The following is a 21,162-nucleotide window of genomic DNA, read 5'->3' as shown; positions in this document are numbered from 1 at the left end:
TCACCCTTCCTGGGACGAGGTGGCTCGGGCTGGGGAGCTTCACCTCTAGTTAGTTCTTCCTGTGGCTGTGCCTCCTTCTGTAGCTGGAGAAGGTCCCCTCCAACATTCCCCCCTCCAGACAAGTGGGGAAACCATCGCTCCTGGGGGGCTCGGGGCTCAGTCCAGAGTGAACTTGACCCAACGGCCCCGCTGCGAAGCCTTGACTGTCCAGAGTTGGGGATCAGCCTGCGGACAGACGGAGATTGGGCTGTTTCTCTTGCCGTCACCTCTGCCTTCTTGTCTCTTCCTTCCCCTTTGCCCGGCTTCTGTCCATTTTACTTACAAGTAGCTTCTCTGCCAAAATAAGCAGCAATAAGAAACCCACAGCTTCTTGCGATGACAAGAGAAGCTGAACGTGCATTCCTTGCGCGCCTGTATCCAATCCCCAACCCCCTCTCGCCATCACTTTTGTACAACACAGAAAGCTTTAAAAAAAAACCCTTTATTTTGGGGATTTAAAAAAATGGAGACATATCTGACATGCAACATTCTGTAAATTTAAGGTGACACGTGTTTATTGCAATGTGGTTGCCACGGTCGCGTTCGCTCACACCTCTGTGCCATCCCATAATTATCATTCCTTCTAGCACTGGGAGCCATCGGGATCGACTCTCTTCATTGTTACTATAATAGCTTTGTTGTCTAGAACCACTGCACTGGGGATGAGATTTCCTGGGCTTGTTTATTCACTAGTTGCAACAGTGAGCCCTTTAACAAGATCCCTGCCGTCTCCTGTTTTGGGGTCGCAGCTTCCACAGGGGCCGACTTCCACCCGGTCCCCTGTCATTGACACCCACCTCCTGCCTCCTCTGTTACTGGCAGCAAATCTCCAGGAAGCTTTCGTCGTGTCGTAGTGACACACCTTTGCTCTAACGTCTCGATTCTGTGTGTTTCGTTTCAGATCATTGCCTTCGATGAGCTGAGGACAGATTTTAAGAGCCCCATAGACCAGTGCAACCCCGTACATGCGGTAAGTGGAGGGTGCTGGTGGCGGGGCAGGGAGTGCCCCCACAGGCCACCCAGGGCCTGGGAAGGAGGGCGAGGTTCCGATGCGTAGGACGAGTAGAGAACATTCCCAGCTCTGACTGTACCTCCACGCCTGGCTCAAGGCTGTTGAGGGGACTTCTTGTTCTCCGGGCCTGCTGAGGCCTTGATTTCTCTTGCGAGTCAAGTATGGCAGCCCCAGGGGCCCAGGTGGGAAATGCCTGCTGTGTTGTGGCTGTTGAGTCCTCAAGGCCTGGCTGAACGGGAGGGAGCTCCGTGGTGTCCCCATGTTGGGCAGGTATAGGAGCATCGTTAGTGGTCGCCCCGCTCTGATAGGGTGGGTTGATGTCCAGGCTCCTAGCCCCATAGCCGTCACCAGGAAGCATTCATCTGGACAAGCTCTGTGGGCTCGAGGTCGCCTGCCCCTGGGGACTCTCCTGACGTCTGGTTGTCTGGCCCGGGTGCAGCACGTGCTGTGCCCAGAGTCTCACCGCCCATCTTGCTCATGGGCCGTGCCTGCTGCCCTGCCCTGGAACGGCTGCAGGGAGAGGCATGAAAGCAGGGCCTGGAGAAGGACCTCACTTCTGTTGAGTGGGTGGGTGTTGGCTGCCCGCTTCTCTGGTCATGCCAGCCCATGTCCTGGAGCCAGGGGCCAACCATGTGTGTGGACAGAGCCTTTTCCGAACTCATTCCAGACCAGCCCTGCTGGGCTCAAGAGATGGAGCATCGCTCTCTCTCTCTCTCTCTCTCTCTCTCTCTCTCTCTCTCTCTCTCTCACACACACACACACACACACACACACACAACTCATTTAATTGTGTGGCTCCATCCACACTCGCTGGGCCTATGTTAGTTGAAGCTCCTTCCAGGCCCTGGTGCCCAGCGCTAAAGCAAGTTTTTGTTTGAATCAGGATTTGCTAGTGTGATGCCATCTAAACCTGGAAGGCTTATGGCAGCATTCTCTTTTTTAAAATACTTTTTAATTGATTTCAGAGAGGAAGGGAGAGAGAGAGATAGAAACATCAATGATGAGAGAGAATCATGGATCGGCTGCCTCCTGCAGGCCCCACACTGGGGATGGAGCCGGCAACCCGGGCATGTGCCCTGACCGGGAATCAAACCATGACCTCCTGGTTCATAGGTCAACGCTCAACCACTGAGCCACGCCGGGCTTGTCTGAGATTTTAAAACAATCCATAAAACCCACGTTTTCCCAGTTCTTATGATGTTACTCCCTGGCAGGAGTCCTGTTAAACGCTCTGATGCCTCGTTAACTCATCTTCAGGCCTGAGGGCCCCTGCAGTGGCATTTCAGGACCAGGTGGCCTGAAAAAGCGACCTCCCTGGTGGGTGACAACAGCACAGAAGGGCCTGGGTTACAAGTGATTGCTGAGTGAGGTGATGCGTTTCTCTCAGAAGCTGTGGGATGCCGCGCTCCTGGGGTCTCATTTAGGGGGAGATTACTTCCTTTAAGTACACTCACTCTAGACCAGTGGTTCTAAACCTTCCTAAGGCCGCGTCCCTTTCATACAGTTCCTCATGTTGTGGTGACCCCCAACCAGAAAATTATTTTCGTTGCTACTTCATCACTGTCATGTTGCTACTGTTATGAATCGTCATGTAAATATCTGATATGCAGGATGTATTGTCATTGTTACAAACTGAACATCATGAAAGCATAGTGATTAATCACAAAAACAATATATAATTATATATGTGTTTTCCGATGGTCTTAGGCGACCCCTGTGAAAGGGTCATTCGACCCCCAAAGGGGTCACGACCCACAGGTTGAGAACCGCTGCTCTAGACAGACAAAGCCAATGGGCAGAGAACGTCCCTTCCTCAGACATGCTCTCTGACACCCTCGCGGGAAGTCCTCCCGGGGGGCCGGCTGCAGGCTTTGGGACAGTCAGTGAGCACGTGGTGCCGGTCAGCAGCCTGACCGCTTACAGGTGCATGGAGGTGAGCGAGACTTTGTGTAGAAACAGTCCAGACGCCTCTGCTGGAGAGAGGGAGGCTGAGCCCACACTGTTTGCTGGTGGAGTTCTTCTAAGAGCAGGTGACCAGGTAGATGGGGAAACTCGTTAGGAAAAGCCACCGCTGGGGGCTGCACGCCCTCTGGCCGGGAGGGGCCTCGGGCGGGGGCTGCCTCCTCTCCTGAGGTCACTGTGGGGGCGTCCCTCGCTCTAACCCGCCTCTCCTTTCTCTCTCGTGCGTCCTGACAGAGGGAACGGCTGAGGAACATCGAACGCATCTGCTTTCTTCTGCGGAAGGTCAGTGCCAGAGCCACGGTCCGGTGTGGTCACCGAGGAGGGGCTGGTGCCTGCTCCTGTCCTGTCTCCCCGTGGGGATGGGGGGCGGGGGAGCCAGCGATGGGTTCTTTCGACGCCTCCAGAGACAAGAGGAGCCAATTAAAAGGGGTGGCCATCAGCCCATTGGCAGGATAGCGTGGTAATTGAAGTGCCTGTGGTTGGACTCAGAGCTGCTTTATCTTTTCATAATCACAGCAGGCGCACAGCCTTTGTTCCTGTCTGGTGCTGGGCTCAGGGACCTTTGTAGCTGGATGACGGGTTTGCTCTGAGGTTTCAGCCTGCCACTCGGCGTGGCAGTTTGATTGGCAGCCTCATTGGGAGTCGGAAGGGCGGGAGGGGAGGTGTGATTAAAGGGGGAGCTAGGCATTCAGAGAGCTGCCCTGAATGGAGGGCTGAGGGTCACAGCTGCCCTACACACACGCAGGAGGCACAGGTGTGCACGCAAATTCACGTGTGTGCGTGCAGCTCAGGCCTGGCAGTGAGCGCCATCTGTGGCAGAGCCGGGGCGCCAGAGCGACCAGCCTGCCACTCTCCGGGCAGGAAAGTGTGTGTGTGTTTTCGCAGCAAAGTATAGAGAACAGGTACTTGCAGGTAAAATGAGCGGAGTCTCTGGCCTTGAGCCAAAGGACAACCCTCACCTCTGTCCAGAGCAGACGGGCCACAGGCGCTAGGAAAGCTGCCTGTCCACGCAACAGAGGTTTTGAGCTTCGTGTGAGAGGGCGGGACAGCAGATGCCAGGCCAACGCCCATCGAAGGGAAAGAGTGTGCCAGCGTTCGAACCCTTTTCTGTGTTTCACTACCGATGTCTATTGGGAGAGAGGACTTCATCGAGAAGTTAATCAGGTTCCTACATTTGGATTCGGGGTAATGCACGCGTCTGTAAATGGTTTTCTCAGGTGGCATCTTGGGCACTCCAGCCGTCGCCTCCATGGTCCCTGGTTCTTTGATTCCAAGTGCCTTTCACACTCCACGTGCTCTTCCCCTCCCCCACCCCCGCAAGCTGAGTGGACCTGCCAGGATTCTCGGCTGAGTGCGAGCCCATCACCTCGTAGCCTTGCTCGTCCTTCTGTGTGGCTTGGCCATGGACCCCGGCCAGACAGTAGGCCATGGCCTGTGGCTGCCTTTGCCAAGGTCCTGCTGTCCATACCCTTGGACCTTCCAAGGTCAGAGGCAAGGATAGTGAAATAGGCAGGCTATGGGAGAATTAGCATTAGCATCTGCAAATTTGCATATAGTTTGCATACATTTTTATGAACACGAGACGGAGGCATCTGACTGCAGGAAACAGTGCGGCAAGTACCCTTTTCTGCCTTTTTGCCCTTTTTATCTCCCCAGGCTCCTTCTTCCCAGGCCGCTGCCTCCGCGGCTTCTGTGCCGGCAAACGCGACTGCTGTTCGTTGTAGTGGGAAATGCAGGGGAGGAAAGTTCAAGTTCGAGGAAGCACTAATGTCAGCACTTTAGGTCTTTAAAAAAAGTTTTTAAAAAATTGATTTCAGAGAGAGGAAGGGAGAGGGAGAGGGAGATAGAAACATCAATGATGAGAGAGAATCATGGATCGGCTGCCTCCTGCACACCCCCTACTGGGGATCGAGCCTGCAACCTGGGCATGTGCCCCAACCAGGGAATTGATCCGTGACCTCCTGGTTCATAGGTCAACGCTCAACCACAAAGCCACACCCGCCGGGTAAGACTTTAGGTCTTATAGCTGTGCCTGGTCACACATGCAGCAGCCTGCGGCGTTCCCGTCCCGTTGGGAGCTGAGCTGGTGTGGCGAGCACCCCTTGACCATCTCCAGGCAGCAACAAGCCACGTGCCTGCAGCTGTATTTCCTCGTGGCGTCGTCCTCCCGCCCCGGTCCTCCTGCTGTGAGCACACCCATCCTTTTGCCACTTGGCTCTGTGAGCTCTTCCCCTCTGTGTCTCTGTGCCCTGGGTCCCCAAGGCCATTTTCACAGATGTGAGCGTGATTTCTTTCTGAATGTAATTTTGAGTTGGTGTTTCTGACGGTCTGGCCACCGAGGTCTTGTTTTTTTAGCCTAATTTGGTAGCTCACAGACACATTGAGGATGTAAGCTAGAATGTAAGCTCTGGAAGGACGGTGACTTTGTTCTGTGAACTGTCACATCTAGTGATATGGCAGGAAGAGCAGGGTAGCCTGCCGACGGTGCTCAGCAAACATTCAGGGAGTTGTCGCCGAAGCTGACTCAGAATCTACCTCCTTGTCGGGAACTGGGGTCATCAATACTCTCTTCATTATCTCAACAGTGTCCACGACATCGCACACAACTTATATTTTATTTCATTCACTGCTTACACCCGTTTGTAGTTTATAACCACAGTGAACTGTATTGTGCTCATTGCGGACACAGAGGCCTGCAGCCGCCACTGTCTCCATCCCATTCCTCTCCTAGTGCCTCCTTCTGCCCTCTTTGTCGCTGGTATTTTGACGCCTTATTAACGCCTTCTCTCAGCCAGTCTGCTTCCTCTCCCCCTCCCCGCAAGGTGGTATGGGGTGGTGAAGTCCGAGGGCTTCTGCCTCCGGATCCACTGGGCAGCGCTCAGTGCGACCCTAAAGGGGGTAAGGAGAACAGCACCACCGTCAGGGTTGTGAGAATTAAAGGAGACAGCACGTGTGCTCCTAGCTCATCAATGCTCAGCGTTTGGTAGGTGTTAGTTTTATTATTACTATCCTGACCCTTAGCTGCTGCCTAAAGCTCCTTAGAGCGTCCCTGAGCTCACACTTGGCACAGAGCAGGCTGGGGCCACCCCCCTCGTTCTGGGGTCAGTGCCCTTTGATGTTTGAGCAGAGTCACGAGGCAGGAAGCCCGCGCCTCCTCCCTCCCGGCTCTTCCACCCTCAGGGGCTTCTGGTTGAGATCCCCAGCGGTGAGCGGCCGCCATCAAACCTTTGGGTCGGGTGTTTCGGGGGCCCCGGAATGGTCACCTCCCTTAGACTCAGCGAGAACCTCAGGTCCGAGATGGTGGGGAGTCAGACTGAGCCTGTGCCGAGTTGCATGGTTTGGGACGATGTCCCTTCCTGCGTGACAGTGCTGTGCCGGAGGTTAGCCATTTGCTGACTCTACAAATGTGCAAGGAGACACTTTCAAACCTTGTCCCAATTTCCTTGACCCAAGCGGAGGCTAGTAAATGCCTCCTGGTTCATCTGCCAGAACCCGGGGAGAGAGCCATGTCCCGTTGGAGCTCGGTATCTGTCCTGCCGACAGTCAGATGCTTGGAGAAGTGGTCACGGAGCCCCTGCCATAGGGAGCGCCTTCATTTCCAGCGCTTCTATCTGCTAATGCGGTTCCTCTCGCCCCGCCCTGGAGCGGACGGTGTACTTTGATGGAGAGAGAAAATGCAGTGAAAAGAGAGACGCATAGACTCACAGGCGGCTGTTGGGAACACCTTAGGGAGACCAGCCGTGCCTCAGGAGTTTTCCGGATGGGAATTCTCTGTTTCTTGGGGGATTTCTAACGTGTGACAATGGTCGTAGCTGCCTGCATTTCTTGAGTGACTACTATATGCCTTTAAAAGTGTTAACTCTTTTAATCCTCACAACCCTATGCAGTAGCCCCACTTCACAGATGAGGAGGTCAAGGCCGAGGGAGGTTAAGAGCATGTCCCTGGGCCTCATACCTCGTAAGTTAGTGGAGCTGGGACCCGAAGGCAAGTCGGTCTAACCAGAGCCCACATGTTCACCAGGCCCATGATAGGGGGCATCACGGGTTCTCTTTGCAAGAAGCTCCGTGAGGACCATCCCTCCGGTAATACTGCTCAGCTCTTTTAAAGGGAAGATACAAGTGCCAAGAGCCAGTAGGGCCTCGGGGACCCTGTTACGGGCCTGGCTCCCTGTGATGGGGTCATGTGGGTTCCTGGACGGTTCTTTCCAATTCCATTGAACTTCTTGGTAGGATAGCTCACCCCTGGAGGGAATGTTTAGAGAAAAGTAAAAATATCCTGGAACAAAACCTGCAACTAGTTTAGAATCCATGTCTCATGTATAATTTATTTCCAGACGCTTTCTGTGGCAAACTTCTTGTTAGTCAGAGGGAAAGAGGGTACATTTAAAATACATATATATTTTTTATTGGTTTCAGAGAGGAAGGGAGAGGGAGAGAGAAAGAGAGAAACATCATTGAGTAGAGAGAATCATAGATCAGCTGCTTCCTGCACACCCCGCACTGGGGATCGCGCCCCCAAACTGGGCACATGCCCTTTCCCTGTCCCAGTCCTCCAGGGTCTGCTTTAGAGCGCCGTCATTCTCTAAATCAGTGGTTCTCAACCTTCTGGCCCTTTCAATACAGTTCCTCATGCGGTGACCCAACCATAAAATTATTTTCGTTGCTACTTCATCACTGTCATGTTGCTACTGTGATGAATCGTCATGTAAGTATCTTATATGCAGGATGGTTTGAGGCGACCCCTGTGAAAGGGTCGTTCGACCGCCAGAGGGGTCGCGACCCACAGGTTGAGAACCACTGCTCTAAATGATACAGAAGAAAAGCAATAGTTGGCTAACTGGTGCCTAAGCTGACCGACGGACGGAATGAGGCCCGAACTCCCTACCTCCTCGGCGGCAGCCAGACCAGCGGTTGGCTCATGGCAGGTCATCCGCGGACACTTGTTTTTCTTGACGGGAGATTTGCTTTCAGAGGCTCCCTTCCCCAGAATGGGATGAAAAAAAAATCTGCTTTTCAGCCTCAGAATCCTTGCCATTTCTGCCTTTTCCTGATTGCTGACAAAGCAAGAAACCTTTCTGGGTTAAGTTTCTAGGCCATAGAATGTGCCAATATTGCCAAACCCTAATCGCCTCCTATTCCCTGGAGTGTGACCCAGTCTCTGCCTCGCCCTAAAGTTGTAACCGGGACCGGCCTGTGCCTCGGCGGGGCCCACAGAGCCCCGAGACGCCGATGAGCCTTCCTTCCGACTCCCCACCCCACCTCCGCCCCGTGCCGATCGATTCCCAGGCTCCAGATGTAGCTCTTCCCCGGGGAATAGCTGCGTTCTCGTGCCGGCTCTGCAACCTGCACGGGGTGTGTCATTCGTGAAGCAATTTGGGGCACTGGTCCTCCCCCAGCTGAGTGTCACTGGCTCTGACTCCCACGTTGTCTCGATGGCACAGACAATGACTAAACGCAGGGAGTTTGTCTCATTGGGGGTCACACCAGGCAGCAGAACAACAACAACAAAATGCACCGCATCCGTTACATTTGCTAGACAAATGCAAAGTGCCGTTATCATAAAGGGACAGCAAAGGCATCCTGTTCCCTTTCTGAATCTGCCGACCAATCAACGCCGTGATGAAATCCAGGAGGACAGTGATCACCGGTTGTAGCTCAGGGAGGTGTGCGGGTGAAATGACAACTTGTCTTCAGCGAGGCTGTGTTTGTATCAGGGAGGCGTCCAGACACGCCAGTGTGATGCCTCAGATGCTTTTGGTCATGGCGATACCGGCTGCCAGTCGGAACCAAGAGTGGTGGACATTGTGCTGCTTCAAGTTATCCATAAAGCATTTCAATCACAACTGCTATGGACTTTAAAATAGTTTTTTTTTAATTGATTTTTAGAGAGAGAGAGGAAGGGAGAGGGATAGAGAGAGAGGAATATTGATGAGAGGGAGATATCGATTGACTGCCTCCTGCACACCCCCTACTGGGAATTGAGCCTGCAACCCAGGCATGTGCCCTGACCGGGAAGCGAACCCTGACCTCCTGGTTCATAGTGACGTTCAACCACTGAGCCACACCGGCCAGGCCTATTGCGGACTTTAAGAGGAAGGCGGAGTGGGAGGGCATGTCAGGGGTATGATCATGCGGAACGTGCTTGTTTTCCTCCGTAGTCTGTAAAGGTGGTGGGGACAGGGTCTGTGTAAGCTGTTCACTGCTCAGCCCCTCACCCCGAAAATGGCAGCCTGTCACCGAGGCGTACGACAGCCCTGTGCAGTGGGGATGGGGAGCTGAGACTCGAGGGCTTGCGTCACCTGCCCAAGTCACTCAGGTGGTACGTGCCGGGTCTGGATTCAAATCCACTGTTTCCCCAACCCCTGTCCTTTGTGGTAGTCCCACGTTTCCGGGCACTAGGGAATAAGAACACGCCTCCCTGCATTTCCTAGGACAGATCCGCACCTTTGGGGTTTTCAGCGTAACTTGGACACCACTCTCGGCCACCCCAGCACGTTCCCGTTCCCGTGACCCACTGTCGCGTGCGCATGTGGGCGCCAGGCTCCCCTGGTCTCACCCATCCCCTCTCTGCTGATTGTCCTCCTCCAAGTCATCATTAGGCCGAGAGGTTTTGGTCAAAGGCAACCTCTCAGTTTCCAGGGGCTGTTGGAACTGGATGCGGACCCTGCGCCCTCATGCTGGCCCGCCCGGGACCTGTGTTAGTCTTCTGGGGCCAGCCTGGTGGCTTAGACAAGAGACATTTATCTCCTCCAATTTCCGGTGGCTGCAAGACCCAGATCAAGGTGTCGGCCGTGTTGGTTTCCCCCGGGGCCTCTCTCCTTGGCTTGACGATGGCCACCTGCTTGCTGTGCCCTCCCCTGGGCATCCCTGTGTGTGTGTGTGTGTGTGTGTGTGTGTGTGTGTGTCCTAATCTCCTCTTCTTAAAAGGACAGCAGCCATCTTGGACCCAGCCCCATCCTAATGACCTTGGTTGACTTGACTTACTGCTTGCAAGATCCTGTCTCCAAATACAGTCACATCCCGGGGCCCTGGGGCTCAGCCTTCACCATCTGGAACGTGGGAGGGAGGGACATTGCACCCCTCACAGGATCTGTGCACCAGGGAAGTTGTATGGAAACGGCATCCCATTGGGCAGGAGACATGATTGGCCCCGCCTTGAATTCTGCTCCTTGGCAAATCGCAGAAGGAGCGAACAGTGAGCCGCTGGGTTTAGATTTTACTAGTATTTCGCCATCACCCATCGGTGTGACCCAGTGTATCAGAATAAAAAGCAAACTTACTCTGAGCAAAGCCGGCCTACAAAGCCTTATTTATAATGATAGCCAAGACATGGAAGCATCCTTCCTGTCCATCCAGGGGTGATGGATAAAGAAAACATGGAGTATGCCATGGAATATTATTCAGCCGTAAAAAAGGACGAAGTCTTACCGTGTACTACAACGTAGATGGAACTTGATGGCATAAGTGAAGTCAAATAAGCCAGACAGAGAAAGACAAATACAATGTCACCTCTTGTGTGTGGAATCTCGAAACAGGAGAAAACACCAGAGAACAGAGGCAGGGGACGGGGGGCAAATGAACGAAGGGGGTCAAAAGGTACAAACTTCCAGTTATGAAATAAACGAGTCCTGGGATGTACAGCGTGGCGACTGTAGTTAGTGACACTGTATCACATATTTGAAAGTTGCTAGGAGAGGAGATCTGAAAAGTTCTTTTTACCAGAAAAATATTCTGTAACTGTGTGGTGATGAGAGTTCACTAGACGTGTGGTGGCCATTTTGCAACAGATACAAATATGGAATCATGATTATCCTATATAATAAAAGCCTAATATGCAAATTGACCTAACAGCAGAACGACAAGTCGCTATGACGTGCACTGACCACCAGAGGGCAGACACTCAACGCAGGAGCTGCCCCCAGCCCGCAGTCCCCAGGCCAGCCAAGGCAGGTGCCTGTGGGGGCCCCCCTGATTGCCCTGCCAGTCGCCCCACAGATCGGCCCTGATCGCCGGCCAGGCCTAGGGACCCTACCCGTGTACAAATTTTGTGCACCAGGCCTCTAGTGTTATATAACTGAAACGAATATAATATTGCAGCTCAAGTCTCTCTCAAAAGAAAAAGAGTCACCCCTGCCATTTCCCAGAGGTTGGACCAAACGCAGCCTCTTCCTACTGCCACAGCTTTTCGGGCAGCAGCATGCAAAGCCAGCCCCCGAGCTGAGACAGTTAACCCAGCACCCATGGGGCGAGGTCCAGGCCATTCATCCTCCCAATTAGCTGCGGCTCCTGTCTCCCCAGCAGGCCCAGGGTCAGGACTGAATCTGCGGGTGCGATGTGACCCTTTGCAGAAGTGCCAGCTGCTGAGGTGGCGGAAATGAGATCAGGGCCGTCACTTCTTCCCTTGTAGGACGTCCCTTCCCAGGAGGTCCCGGGTGCTCCCTTGCCCAGAGCTGGTCACGGGGTAGTGGGGCAGCATGACCCATTCTGGGGCTCGCTGTCCAGGCTGCACAAAAACAGTCGTTACATCGCAGCAGTGCCCAGGGAGGCAGGTGCCAGGCGTCCCCCTGCAGGGCAGAGGAAAGGGGGCGGGCCTTTCTCTTCGCCAGAGGAGGTGAGCTTACCTAGACTGAGAAGACTGGTCCCTGGTTGCTCAGGGAAAGGCTTTTCCTTAACAACAAAGCGTAAGTTATCCTCCACAACTTGGAAGATGCCAGACGTTGTGCAACGTGCTTAAGCACATCATCTCACTTCACACTCGCCCTGGGGTGTGGCCTCCACTGTGCCCCCGTTCACCGGCGAGGATGAGGGGGTGAAGGGATGAAGCTGGGGCATGTGAAGCCAGGATCGGAATCAGGTGGTCTTAGCCCCGCCCTTTGGTTTTCTTCATCAATTGTCTTAATGATAAAGGTGGCATGTCCCCATGGTGACCAGAACATGATGGGGCGCTGATGGGAAGAAAGGATCGGTTAGCTCCTCGCCCCTCTCTGTTCCCAGCTGGTCCGACGTGACTGATGTTAAAAGCTTGGACCTGGGTCCTGCTGTGATCTCCACGCGTTTCACACACAGACAAACACACGCCCACACGTGTGTCCACACACGCAGGGGTGGTTTTTTTGTTTTCTCTTCTTCCCAATAATGAAAACATGGTTTTTCTATAACTTTCTTCCCCCACATGCCATTACGGGGACAGCCCTCTAGGGCTGTGCCCACACCTCTGGTGAGCCTGGCGGAGGTGTGTGCAGCATGGACGCTGAGCCCATCCACCAGGCGCTCAGGCCGTGTCAGAAGCAAAGGCACTAGAGGACTCGTTTCTGCCCTTTGCCCACTTCTGGTCACGTGGTTTCCCCTGGTCAGGTGGTCATCCTGACTATTCCCTAGAACAGTGGTTGGCACACCGCGGCTCGCGAGCCACATGCGGCTCTCTGGCCCCCTGAGTGTGGCTCTTTCACAAAATACCACGTGCGGGCGCGCACGTACAGTGCGAAGTCGACTTAAAACTTTAAGTAAAGTTTATTAAGTTAATTTTAGGGAACGTTGTGGAGTGAAAGAAGATGTAGTGTCGGGGATTGAGAAAGGCATGTTGAGATGGTTTGGACATAGAGAGAGGATGAACGAAAGGAGACAGATGAAACAAGTCTACAAGACGAGTGTGGCTGGGAGAGTTGGAAGGGGTCGACCTCAGAGAACGTACCTCCATCAGATTGAGGACGTTTTTAGCAAAGGCCAGCTTAGGAGCACCCTCATTAAGTTAATAACAACGTACCCTACCTATGTAGTTTCAGTTTAAAAAATGTGGCTCTCAAAAGAAATTTCAATCGTTGTGCTGTTGATATTTGGCTCCATTGACTAATGAGTTTGCCGACCACGGCCCTAGAAGGTCCCCTGGTTTAAGACAGGGCTGGGGGGCCCTGGCTGATAGCTAAATGGTTAGAGCGTTACGGGTTCCATTCCGGTCAAGGCCAGGTACTGGGTTGCAGGCTCGATCCCCAGTCTCTTGCGTTGGGGAGACAACTAATCGATGTGTCTCTCTCATATCAATGTTTCTCTCTCTCTCTCTCCCCTCCACCCTCCACCTCCCTTCCACTGTCTCTGAAAATCAATGGAAAAAATATCCTCGGGTGAGGATTAACAAAGAAAAAAAAGAAGCCGAAACCGGTTTGGCTCAGTGGATAGAGCGTCGGCTTGCGGACTGAAAGGTCCCAGGTTCGATTCCGGTCAAGGGCATGTACCTGGGTTGCGGGCACATCCCCCAGTGGGAGATGTGCAGGAGGCAGCTGATCGATGTTCCTCTCTCATCGATGTTTCTAACTCTCTATCTCTCTCCCTTCCTCTCTGTGAAAAATCAATAAAATATATTAAAAAAAAAAAAAAAGAAAAGAAAAGAAAAAAAAGAAGAAGAGGCTGGTGGAAAGGGTCCCCGTCTCGCTGTCACTTCTGCGGAAGGTCTGGTGGCGATGTCCGTGTAGGACATAAAAAAAATGACGCTGAGCGCCCCGGGGTGCCCCGCACCCCGACATCCTGCCTCCCCTCCCCCAGACAGCTCTTCCTCGACATCTCCACCCAGAGGCCATTCTCCTCCCTCAGAATGAATGGCTTCTCTCTGCTTTCGTCCCGCATCGCGCTGCCCACGGGCTGGCTCCCTTAGTGCTGTGCTTCCCATGTATTGACGCGGTGGAATCCGCGATGCACACGCTCATTTGCATGGCAGTCCCCCCGGGCCAGACCGCTCTGCACCCACTGCCTGGTAATTGCTGATGATAAATACCCGCTGAGTGAGGGCCTAGGCGGGGCTCTTCGGCACCGGAAGGCTTGCTAAACCCTTGCCCTTCTCATTCTAGAACATTCTCTGCTGTTAGTGTCTCTCCTCTCAAGTAATCATCTTTGCCTAATCGCTCCCTGTACTCCAGACACGATTCCTACCCCCCCTACCCCTGGCTTAAAGGAAAGAAAAGGAGTGGGTAGCTGTTCCTGTTAACTTAAGATGCCTCTCAGTTGCCAGCCAGTTGTGGGAGAATTGTGTCCCTTTCAAAACCTGGCACGATTTGAGAGAGCGCTTTTATTCTCACCCCCTCCCTGAGTGGGCTGGTAGGTGGTTCAGCAACTTAACCAGGGAGCGGGGAAAGGCGTTTGAAATTCAAGTGTGTCTGAAGTTGCATGAAAACGAGGATCAAAGACAGGCTGGGAGGTGTGGCCAGGGCAGGGCCAGAACCCCAGGTTTGGTCCTGAAAGGAACCAGTCGCTTCCCCGGAGAGTCCTGGAGACCCCAGGAAGGCCAGAGACAGGTCGGAGGAGCTGGTGAGGGTGAGGCACAGAGGTGGCCGGGCCGGGGCCAGGCAGGAGGTGGTGGGAACTGGAGGCTGTGGGTTCCCAAGACAGAAGGAGCCGACCTCCATCCCAGGAAGATGCCAAAGCCCAACCCTTCAGGAATAGAGACCGCAAGCCACAGGGGCTCGGGGAGCATTGTGGGGGCTCTTCCACGTATGTGGTCATGGCTGGGGGAGCTCTGACCTGCCAGTGCTGCCTGTCCAGTCTAGAGCAGCTGTCAGCGACAATGCGCCCTGCGCACAGGACCACCCCCGCCCTGCAGGGGGCGAAGGTGAGGGCTGGGACCAGAGTCTTCCAAAGGAAAGGGTCTTCGGGTGCTCCTCAAACCTGTGTCACGTGACTCTCAGCTCCACTGTTTAACAAAACCACCTGGGATGCGTCTAAAAAATGCAGCTTGCTGGTCCAGAGAGGCCAGCTCAGTGGACTGGGGTGGAACCCGGAAACCTGCACGTTAAACCAAGGCCCAGGGCGGTTCTGACTCAGGTGGCCCCGGAACCCTGCTTTGGGAACCAGCGCCGAGCACCCACTTCTTAAACTGGAGTGTGCGTCTGCATCACCCGGGGGGCTTGCGAAAAATGCAGGTTCTGGTCCAGCAAGTCTGGGGGTGGGAGCCCAGGGGCTGCCCGGCTGGCAAGCTCCAGGTGACGCAGGTGAGGCTGGCCCGTGGCTCACCGAGAACCGCTCACAGAAGCTGACCCCAGGCTCCGAGCTCAGGCCCACTGAACCGGAAGCTCCGGGGCCAGGGCCCAGCCTCTGTTTTAGCCAGACCTCCGTGATCCGGGAGTCTGAGAGCCACCGCTAAGCCACGGAGGAGCTTAAAGACACGGGCTGTCCTCTCTGTGCTGCCTGTCCCCGTGCAGAGGTAGAAGGAGTCCATGTTGGAGCCAGGAAAGCAGAGGCGACTGCCCCTGGGTGGGTGACTGTGCCCTGCATGGGCGGCTGAAGGAGAGGGTGCGAGAAGCCAGGGGGCCCCGAGGGGTTGGGAACAGCCCTCTGTGGCCCCTGCCCTGCCTGGTCCTCAGTGACCACCGGCCTTCCCAGGACAGAGGAACCCCTCTGACTTCAGGCCGCGGTCCCCAGGCAGGCATTCCTTCTCTTGCCCCCTGTCCCCCTGCACTCCTGGGGCCCCGGAGCGAGCCCTGGGGAACATGACCTGTGACAGTTCCTCCCGGTCTGGCCCAGTCCCCAGGGATCAGCCTCGAGGGCCTGATCTTGACCGTGACCAGGTCAGGGCGGTACCTGGCGGCGGTGTTTAGGGGAGCGGCTGGCAGGGCAGAGCTGAGAGCCGCCGCCTCCGTTCCCGGGGCATATACGACCGGCTCGAGACAGATGAATGTCACGGTGACTTTAAATTACACTCTGCACTCGGTGACTCTGTGCTCCGTTGCTTAGATGTAGAGCCGTCTGCTCAGCCCCTAACGGTATTTGCTAAGCACTGGTGTGAAAGCAGGTGGTCACACAAGTTAACCCACCAGCACCAGCCAGCAGGCAACGCTCGCGTGAGCCCAACCCCCAGTCCTGGCTGTTGGGGTCCCCAGCACGAAGGGGTCCAAGGCCTTCGGGGAAGTCTGGTCCGCCCTCCCCACCGGGTCTGACTGCTGGGGGGCAGGGGGGCTGTGCTCAGAGCCATTAGCAAGGAAGTGTCCTCAGAGTCAGGGTTCCTGACAGCGCTTGGGATGCTGTGCTCACACTCGCCCAACTTAGCGAAATCCCAGCTTCCCAAGTGCATGCGCCATCCTCCCCGCCCCCCCTCGTGAATCGTGGGCTTGATGATTCATTTGGGGACAAAGGGAGAACCGACCTCCAGGACCGGCATTTATGAGAAAGTCCCTGCTCGCCCAGATGGCTCCTCTGTCTGAGTGTCCGTTAGCGTGGGTTGCGGATTCCAATGGAAGAGCCATTACCCTTTCCTTCTCCCCACTCCTGGGCACCAGGCAGGTACACCTTAGGGCAGGCACTGGGATTGGATCAGTGTCTTTGCAGACAGGGCCTCTGTGGTTGGAGAAGCAGCCCGAGGTCTTCCTTCCTCCTGGGGCAGCTGGGAGCTTGATTTAATGGGGACTGTGGGCGGGGTGGGCGGAGGCCAGAGGGGACCGGGCGGAGAATTAGGCAGGCGGATTTGGTTCTGGGGGTGACTGTCCCTCCTCTAACTCAGCCTGTGCCCCTGCTCCCCCTCCAGCTGGTGCTGCCGGAGTACTCCATCCACAGCCTCTTCTGCATCATGTTCCTCTGTGCGCAGGAGTGGCTCACGCTGGGGCTGAATGCCCCGCTGCTGTTCTATCACTTCTGGAGGTAAGGCTGCGGGGCCCGGGCTGCCTGTCCCCGTTTCTGTGCGGGTGGCCGCCCCAGAGACGACGACCCCCCCAGCCCCCTGACGGCCACCAGCGAGAGGCTTTCTCTCACTCCTCCCCTGGGAGAACCTGCTTCCCCGCTTCTTAGGCAGCAAGTCCCGGAAGGAAGGCTCTGTGCAGGCCCCACTGCCCGCAGCCTCACCCGGGGGTCAGTGTGAGAAGCAGCAGCAGCACAACTCAGAATAGGAGCTGGAGTGGGAGAGGCAGCCACTGTCTGTGCACTTAGAACGTGACTTTGGCATAAAGAAGAGCAGGAGGGACCTATCTGACTTTTTCTTGAATCCTTGACAGGGTCTGGCCTGGCCTGGCAATTTGTAAGCGCTCAGTAAAGGAAAGAAAAAGGAAGTAGGAGGAAGGGATTCTTAAAAATGAGAGTCCCACCCGGCAGGTGGCCACTGTGGCTCAGGTTGAGCATCGACCTATGAACCAGGAAATCACAATTCAATTCCCATTCAAGGGCACATGCCCAGGAAGTGGGTTCGATCCCCAGTACGGGGCGTGCAGGAAGCAGCTGATCAATGATTCTCCCTCATCATGGATGTTTCTATCTCTCTCTCCATCTCCCTTCCTCTCTGAAACCAATAAAAATTAAAAAAAGAGGGCCTGGGTAGAGGTCAGTATTTAGGCCGCGTGATGGCTGACTGAGGCAGGACTGTGGTCCAGTGGCTTCGAGCAGTGAGCACGGCTCTGTCCACCTTGCACCTGCTCTGATACCTGTGGCTACGCACCGCAGGCCCCTCCTCCAGCCCTGGAGAAGTGGGCCCTGCCAGGTGCCGCCCAGGTCCCACAGGTGACTCGGCCTTCCTCCTGCTGGAGCAGCTTTGCCAGTGGGTGAGGTCACCAGGGCATCTGCAGATCTGAGAACTGGGAGAGCCGCCATCTGCGAGGAGAGAGCGCCTGAGCCGCTGTTAGTTTCAGGCCGGGATCTGAGCCGAAGGCAGATAACCGCCTGGCAGGGCTTCCTGGGGGCAGTCACCTCGACTTAAAATGTCGCTTCTCAGCCTCAGAACCAGCAACGCCGTGTCCTCTTCCCCCGCAGGTACTTCCACTGCCCAGCGGACAGCTCCGAGCTGGCCTACGACCCGCCGGTGGTCATGAATGCAGACACCTTGAGCTACTGTCAGAAGGAGGCCTGGTGTAAGCTGGCCTTCTACCTCCTCTCCTTCTTCTACTACCTGTACTGGTGAGCCTCGCCCCTCCTGGAGGGTCTGACTCCTGCAGGGTGTGGCGGGGTGGAGGTGGGGGGGTGTTCCAGGCCGGCCTCCTGGGCTTGGGGAGGTAGCCCATGAGCCTGTGGGATTTAATGCCACCTTCTGACTCGTATCGGGAGCCAGGGCTTCTGTTGTGTATGAAGTTAGGGGCAGCGGTCCCAACATCTATAGCAATCTTTGGCACATCTGCTCAAGAAATTTTTTTTTTTTTAAGTGTAAAGCAGGTTGACATGATCTATCCAAGATAGCACCACCCTCCTGCCCAGGTATATGGTTTACTTGATGGTAGAGACGGCATCTGTTTCATTCACCTCTGTGTCTGCAGTGTCTGGCACAGAGTAAGTGCTCACTAAACCCTGGCTCACAGTAGGTGCTCACTAACCCTTTGCTATGGCTAATGGTATAGGCTCCAGGCGAGCTGGGGCTGCACACTCCATCTTTTACCGGAGACACACTGTGTTCTCCTAACAAATGCAACAGGGATGAGAAAGTGGCAGGAGTGGCCCGGGGTCCGGCTTTGGCGGGTCCCTCTTGGGAGGGCCAGTCCTGGCCCCTGCGGGCTCCCACTAACGCCTCCTCTCCCCTTCTTTTTGCCTTCAGCATGATCTACACTTTAGTGAGCTCTTAACTCAGAGACCACGCACGTCGTCAGAGACTGGACGGGAGCGCGCCGAGGCCGAGAAGTCACTTGTGCGGGCGACTGGAGAAGGGACGGGGTGGGTGAGGAGGAGACCTGGCCGACACTGACTGCCTCGGAAGGAATGGAAGGAACGGATTGGCGGCAGCGGGAGCTGAGTTAACCACCGTGTGTTGTCACCTGTGAACCACAGCAAACATCGCTGTTTCCCGAGTCCGCTTCATCTCACAGCTCCCAGCTGGTCCGCTCTGGTTTCCTGGACCGTGGGAGTGGGGGCTGGGAGGCCCGAAGGTGCCTGCTACCGAACGGAACGACCAGAGTCAGGCTGAGTCTGTGGGACCCACAGAGGGCCTCGGCTACCCAAGGCTCTGTTTCCTCCCTGCCAGGGCCGGCCATGCCCTTGCCCTCCGCGGAGGGTCCGGAAGGTGCGCCATGGCCTTCGCCGTGGCCGGCGTGACCTGCAGGGCTGCCGTGCTCCGCCCGGCTTCGTGAGAGCCCAGTTTAGTGACACCCTGAGCTGGGTTTGGGGCAACGCGTTGCTAATAAAGTTGCCCAAAGTCACGGACGTGGGGTGGGGTGGGGTGGGTTGGGGTGGGAAGGGGGAACCAGGGAAAAATGACTTGGAGAAACATTGACTCCAGGTTCAAGGTGTTACCAGCCAAAGCCATCACAGCCCCCGAGTGCAAATCCACTGGTCGGCTCTCGTCAAAGCCGCGTCTTGCAAGGAACCCCCAGCTGTTCCAAGGCCGCTCTGAACGGTGGGCGTTCGGCAGCTCGGAAAGGAGACGACAGAGTAACAGCTTCGTTCTACGATGCCGCGTCGTTCATGCTGCTTAACCTGAGGACGCTCGCTTCTTCAGGATTTTCCACGCGACACGCTCTCCGTTTTGAGGAGGAGTTGTGGCAGGAGGTGGTCAGTAACGTAAAGGCTGAGATGCGTAGGATGCTCAGATTGGGCGCAGTGACTTTTGACCTTAATTCCCCTCACTTTCCCTCTTTCCTCCTGTTTGACACACGGGCTATTTATTGTACATGTGCCCAGCTCCCGCCGGAGCCCTGTGACTCAGGCTCAGGACCGGTGTTGGTGGGACACGCGTGTGCTATGTTGGACACGCGTGTGCTATGTTACAGCGCGGGGACAACTTGAGTATCCGGCCGACCTGGCCGTCTCATGTAGGCCTCAGCCCTGGCTGGCTGCGTCTCCATAGGGTTGGTGAACTGGTAGGTAGAGAAGGGCAGGGTTTCAGAAGGGCGTTTGGCTTCTAAAAATTCTACAGGAAACAAAAGGCAGATGTCTGCCTTCAGAGCCGGGGACGTCGAGGCGGTATTTCTGGGACCAGGCTTCCCCTCGACCGATCCCGTGGGCCCGGCTGGGTGCGTGTGGTTGGGACAGAGTTGCCTTCAGGGCTGGTTGCCCTGGTCTTTGACGTCATTCCTTGAGGAGAACTTCGTCCCGAGAAACAAGCCTTGTGTCCAGGCTGCTGGCAGCAGTTCTGTCTCCACAGCCGCCTCACAGATACAGCGGATGAGGGCGCCCGGGGTCCAGCTCATTCTCCCCGTGGAGCTGTTGGGTTTCGTTGTGAACTTGCCTCCTTCCAGGAAGATTTGAATGAGCTTGTAATAGTGGACACCAGGACACAGGGACTGCTCTAATGGGAATTCAGCTTTATAACGAAGATGAACACAGAGATACCCGTTTCCTGAGAGAGTCTATTTACCGTGACTGAGCATTAAATCCACGGTTTCTCTTAGCGGTAAATTGCAGCAATTCACAGCCACACCGCGGTTAACATTTCACTTTGCTTTCACTCCTTCTCCTTTGACCCTCCTCTCAAGCCTAAGAAGTTGATACTGTTCTTTTTCTCTAAGTGAGGCAGCTGAAGCCCAGAGAGGGCCAGTGACTCACCTATAGTCACACAGCAGTCACAAACCTGCCTCTGAAGCTACTAGTACATTGTCTGACTTTCAAAACCCCATGTCCGCCCTAGCGGGTTTGGCTCCGTGGTTAGAGCGTTGGCCTGCGGACTGAAGGGTCCTGGGGTCAATTCCAGTCAAGGGCGCGTACCTGGGTTGCAGGCTCCGTCCCCGGCCCCGATCGGGGGCGTGTGCGGGAGGCAACCAATCGATATGTCTCTCTCACATTGATGTTTTTCTCTCTCTCTCTCTCTCCTCCTCCTTTCCATTCTCTCTCGGAATCAATGGGGAAAATGTCCTCGGGTGAGGATTGACAAGAAATAAAAAACATTAAAACCTGTGTCCTTTCCATCCCGCCTGAGTGCTGGCAAAGCAGCTCAGGGTCCGATGAAAGCTTGGTTGGTAACATCAACTTTCGGAGAAGAGAGCTTCAAAATAGAGCCATTGCGGAAGCGCCTGGTTGCCGGTCCCCTGGGCGCCAGCCTCGCTCGCTGGCCTGGGGGAGGTTCTTCGCTCAGGCGGTGGGTCCTTTGAAAGCTGTAAACGCTGCCAGCACCTTATGTTTCTGAAAGAGAAACATCCAGTTTCCCTCCCGCAAGTTGCTCTGGGGGGACAACACAAAAACCCCAGGGTGTTGGTTGGGAGTTTGAGCCACTTTTCAATCCCTGGGACAGCCGACCACGAGGGTCAGAGCCCGTGAGGCGTTTGCCA

At 55.2% G+C, this 21,162-nt stretch overlaps 1 protein-coding gene across 11 annotated transcripts in view; it reads left to right on the top strand.

Annotated features, from left to right (window-relative positions):
• Positions 1 to 19,097, top strand: part of CNIH3 (cornichon family AMPA receptor auxiliary protein 3) — a 121,332-nt gene extending 102,235 nt beyond the window's left edge. For 10 of the 11 annotated variants that reach the window (XM_036354813.1, XM_036354816.1, XM_036354812.1 and 7 more), the window contains 5 exons: positions 941 to 1,009; positions 3,248 to 3,295; positions 16,518 to 16,630; positions 17,729 to 17,872; positions 18,501 to 19,097. In XM_036354813.1, the coding sequence (XP_036210706.1) occupies positions 941 to 1,009; positions 3,248 to 3,295; positions 16,518 to 16,630; positions 17,729 to 17,872; positions 18,501 to 18,528 (402 nt within the window). In that variant the 3' untranslated portion in view covers positions 18,529 to 19,097. The remainder of the gene's footprint in view (positions 1 to 940; positions 1,010 to 3,247; positions 3,296 to 16,517; positions 16,631 to 17,728; positions 17,873 to 18,500) is intronic. The other variant, XM_036354819.1, reaches the window with a different exon arrangement.
• The last annotated feature ends 2,065 nt before the right edge of the window (positions 19,098 to 21,162 follow it).

The sequence above is a fragment of the Myotis myotis genome, unplaced genomic scaffold (genome assembly GCF_014108235.1).
Source record: "Myotis myotis isolate mMyoMyo1 unplaced genomic scaffold, mMyoMyo1.p scaffold_m19_p_21, whole genome shotgun sequence".
Taxonomy (NCBI): Eukaryota; Metazoa; Chordata; class Mammalia; order Chiroptera; family Vespertilionidae; genus Myotis; species Myotis myotis.
This window is presented reverse-complemented; position numbering and strand designations above follow the sequence as displayed.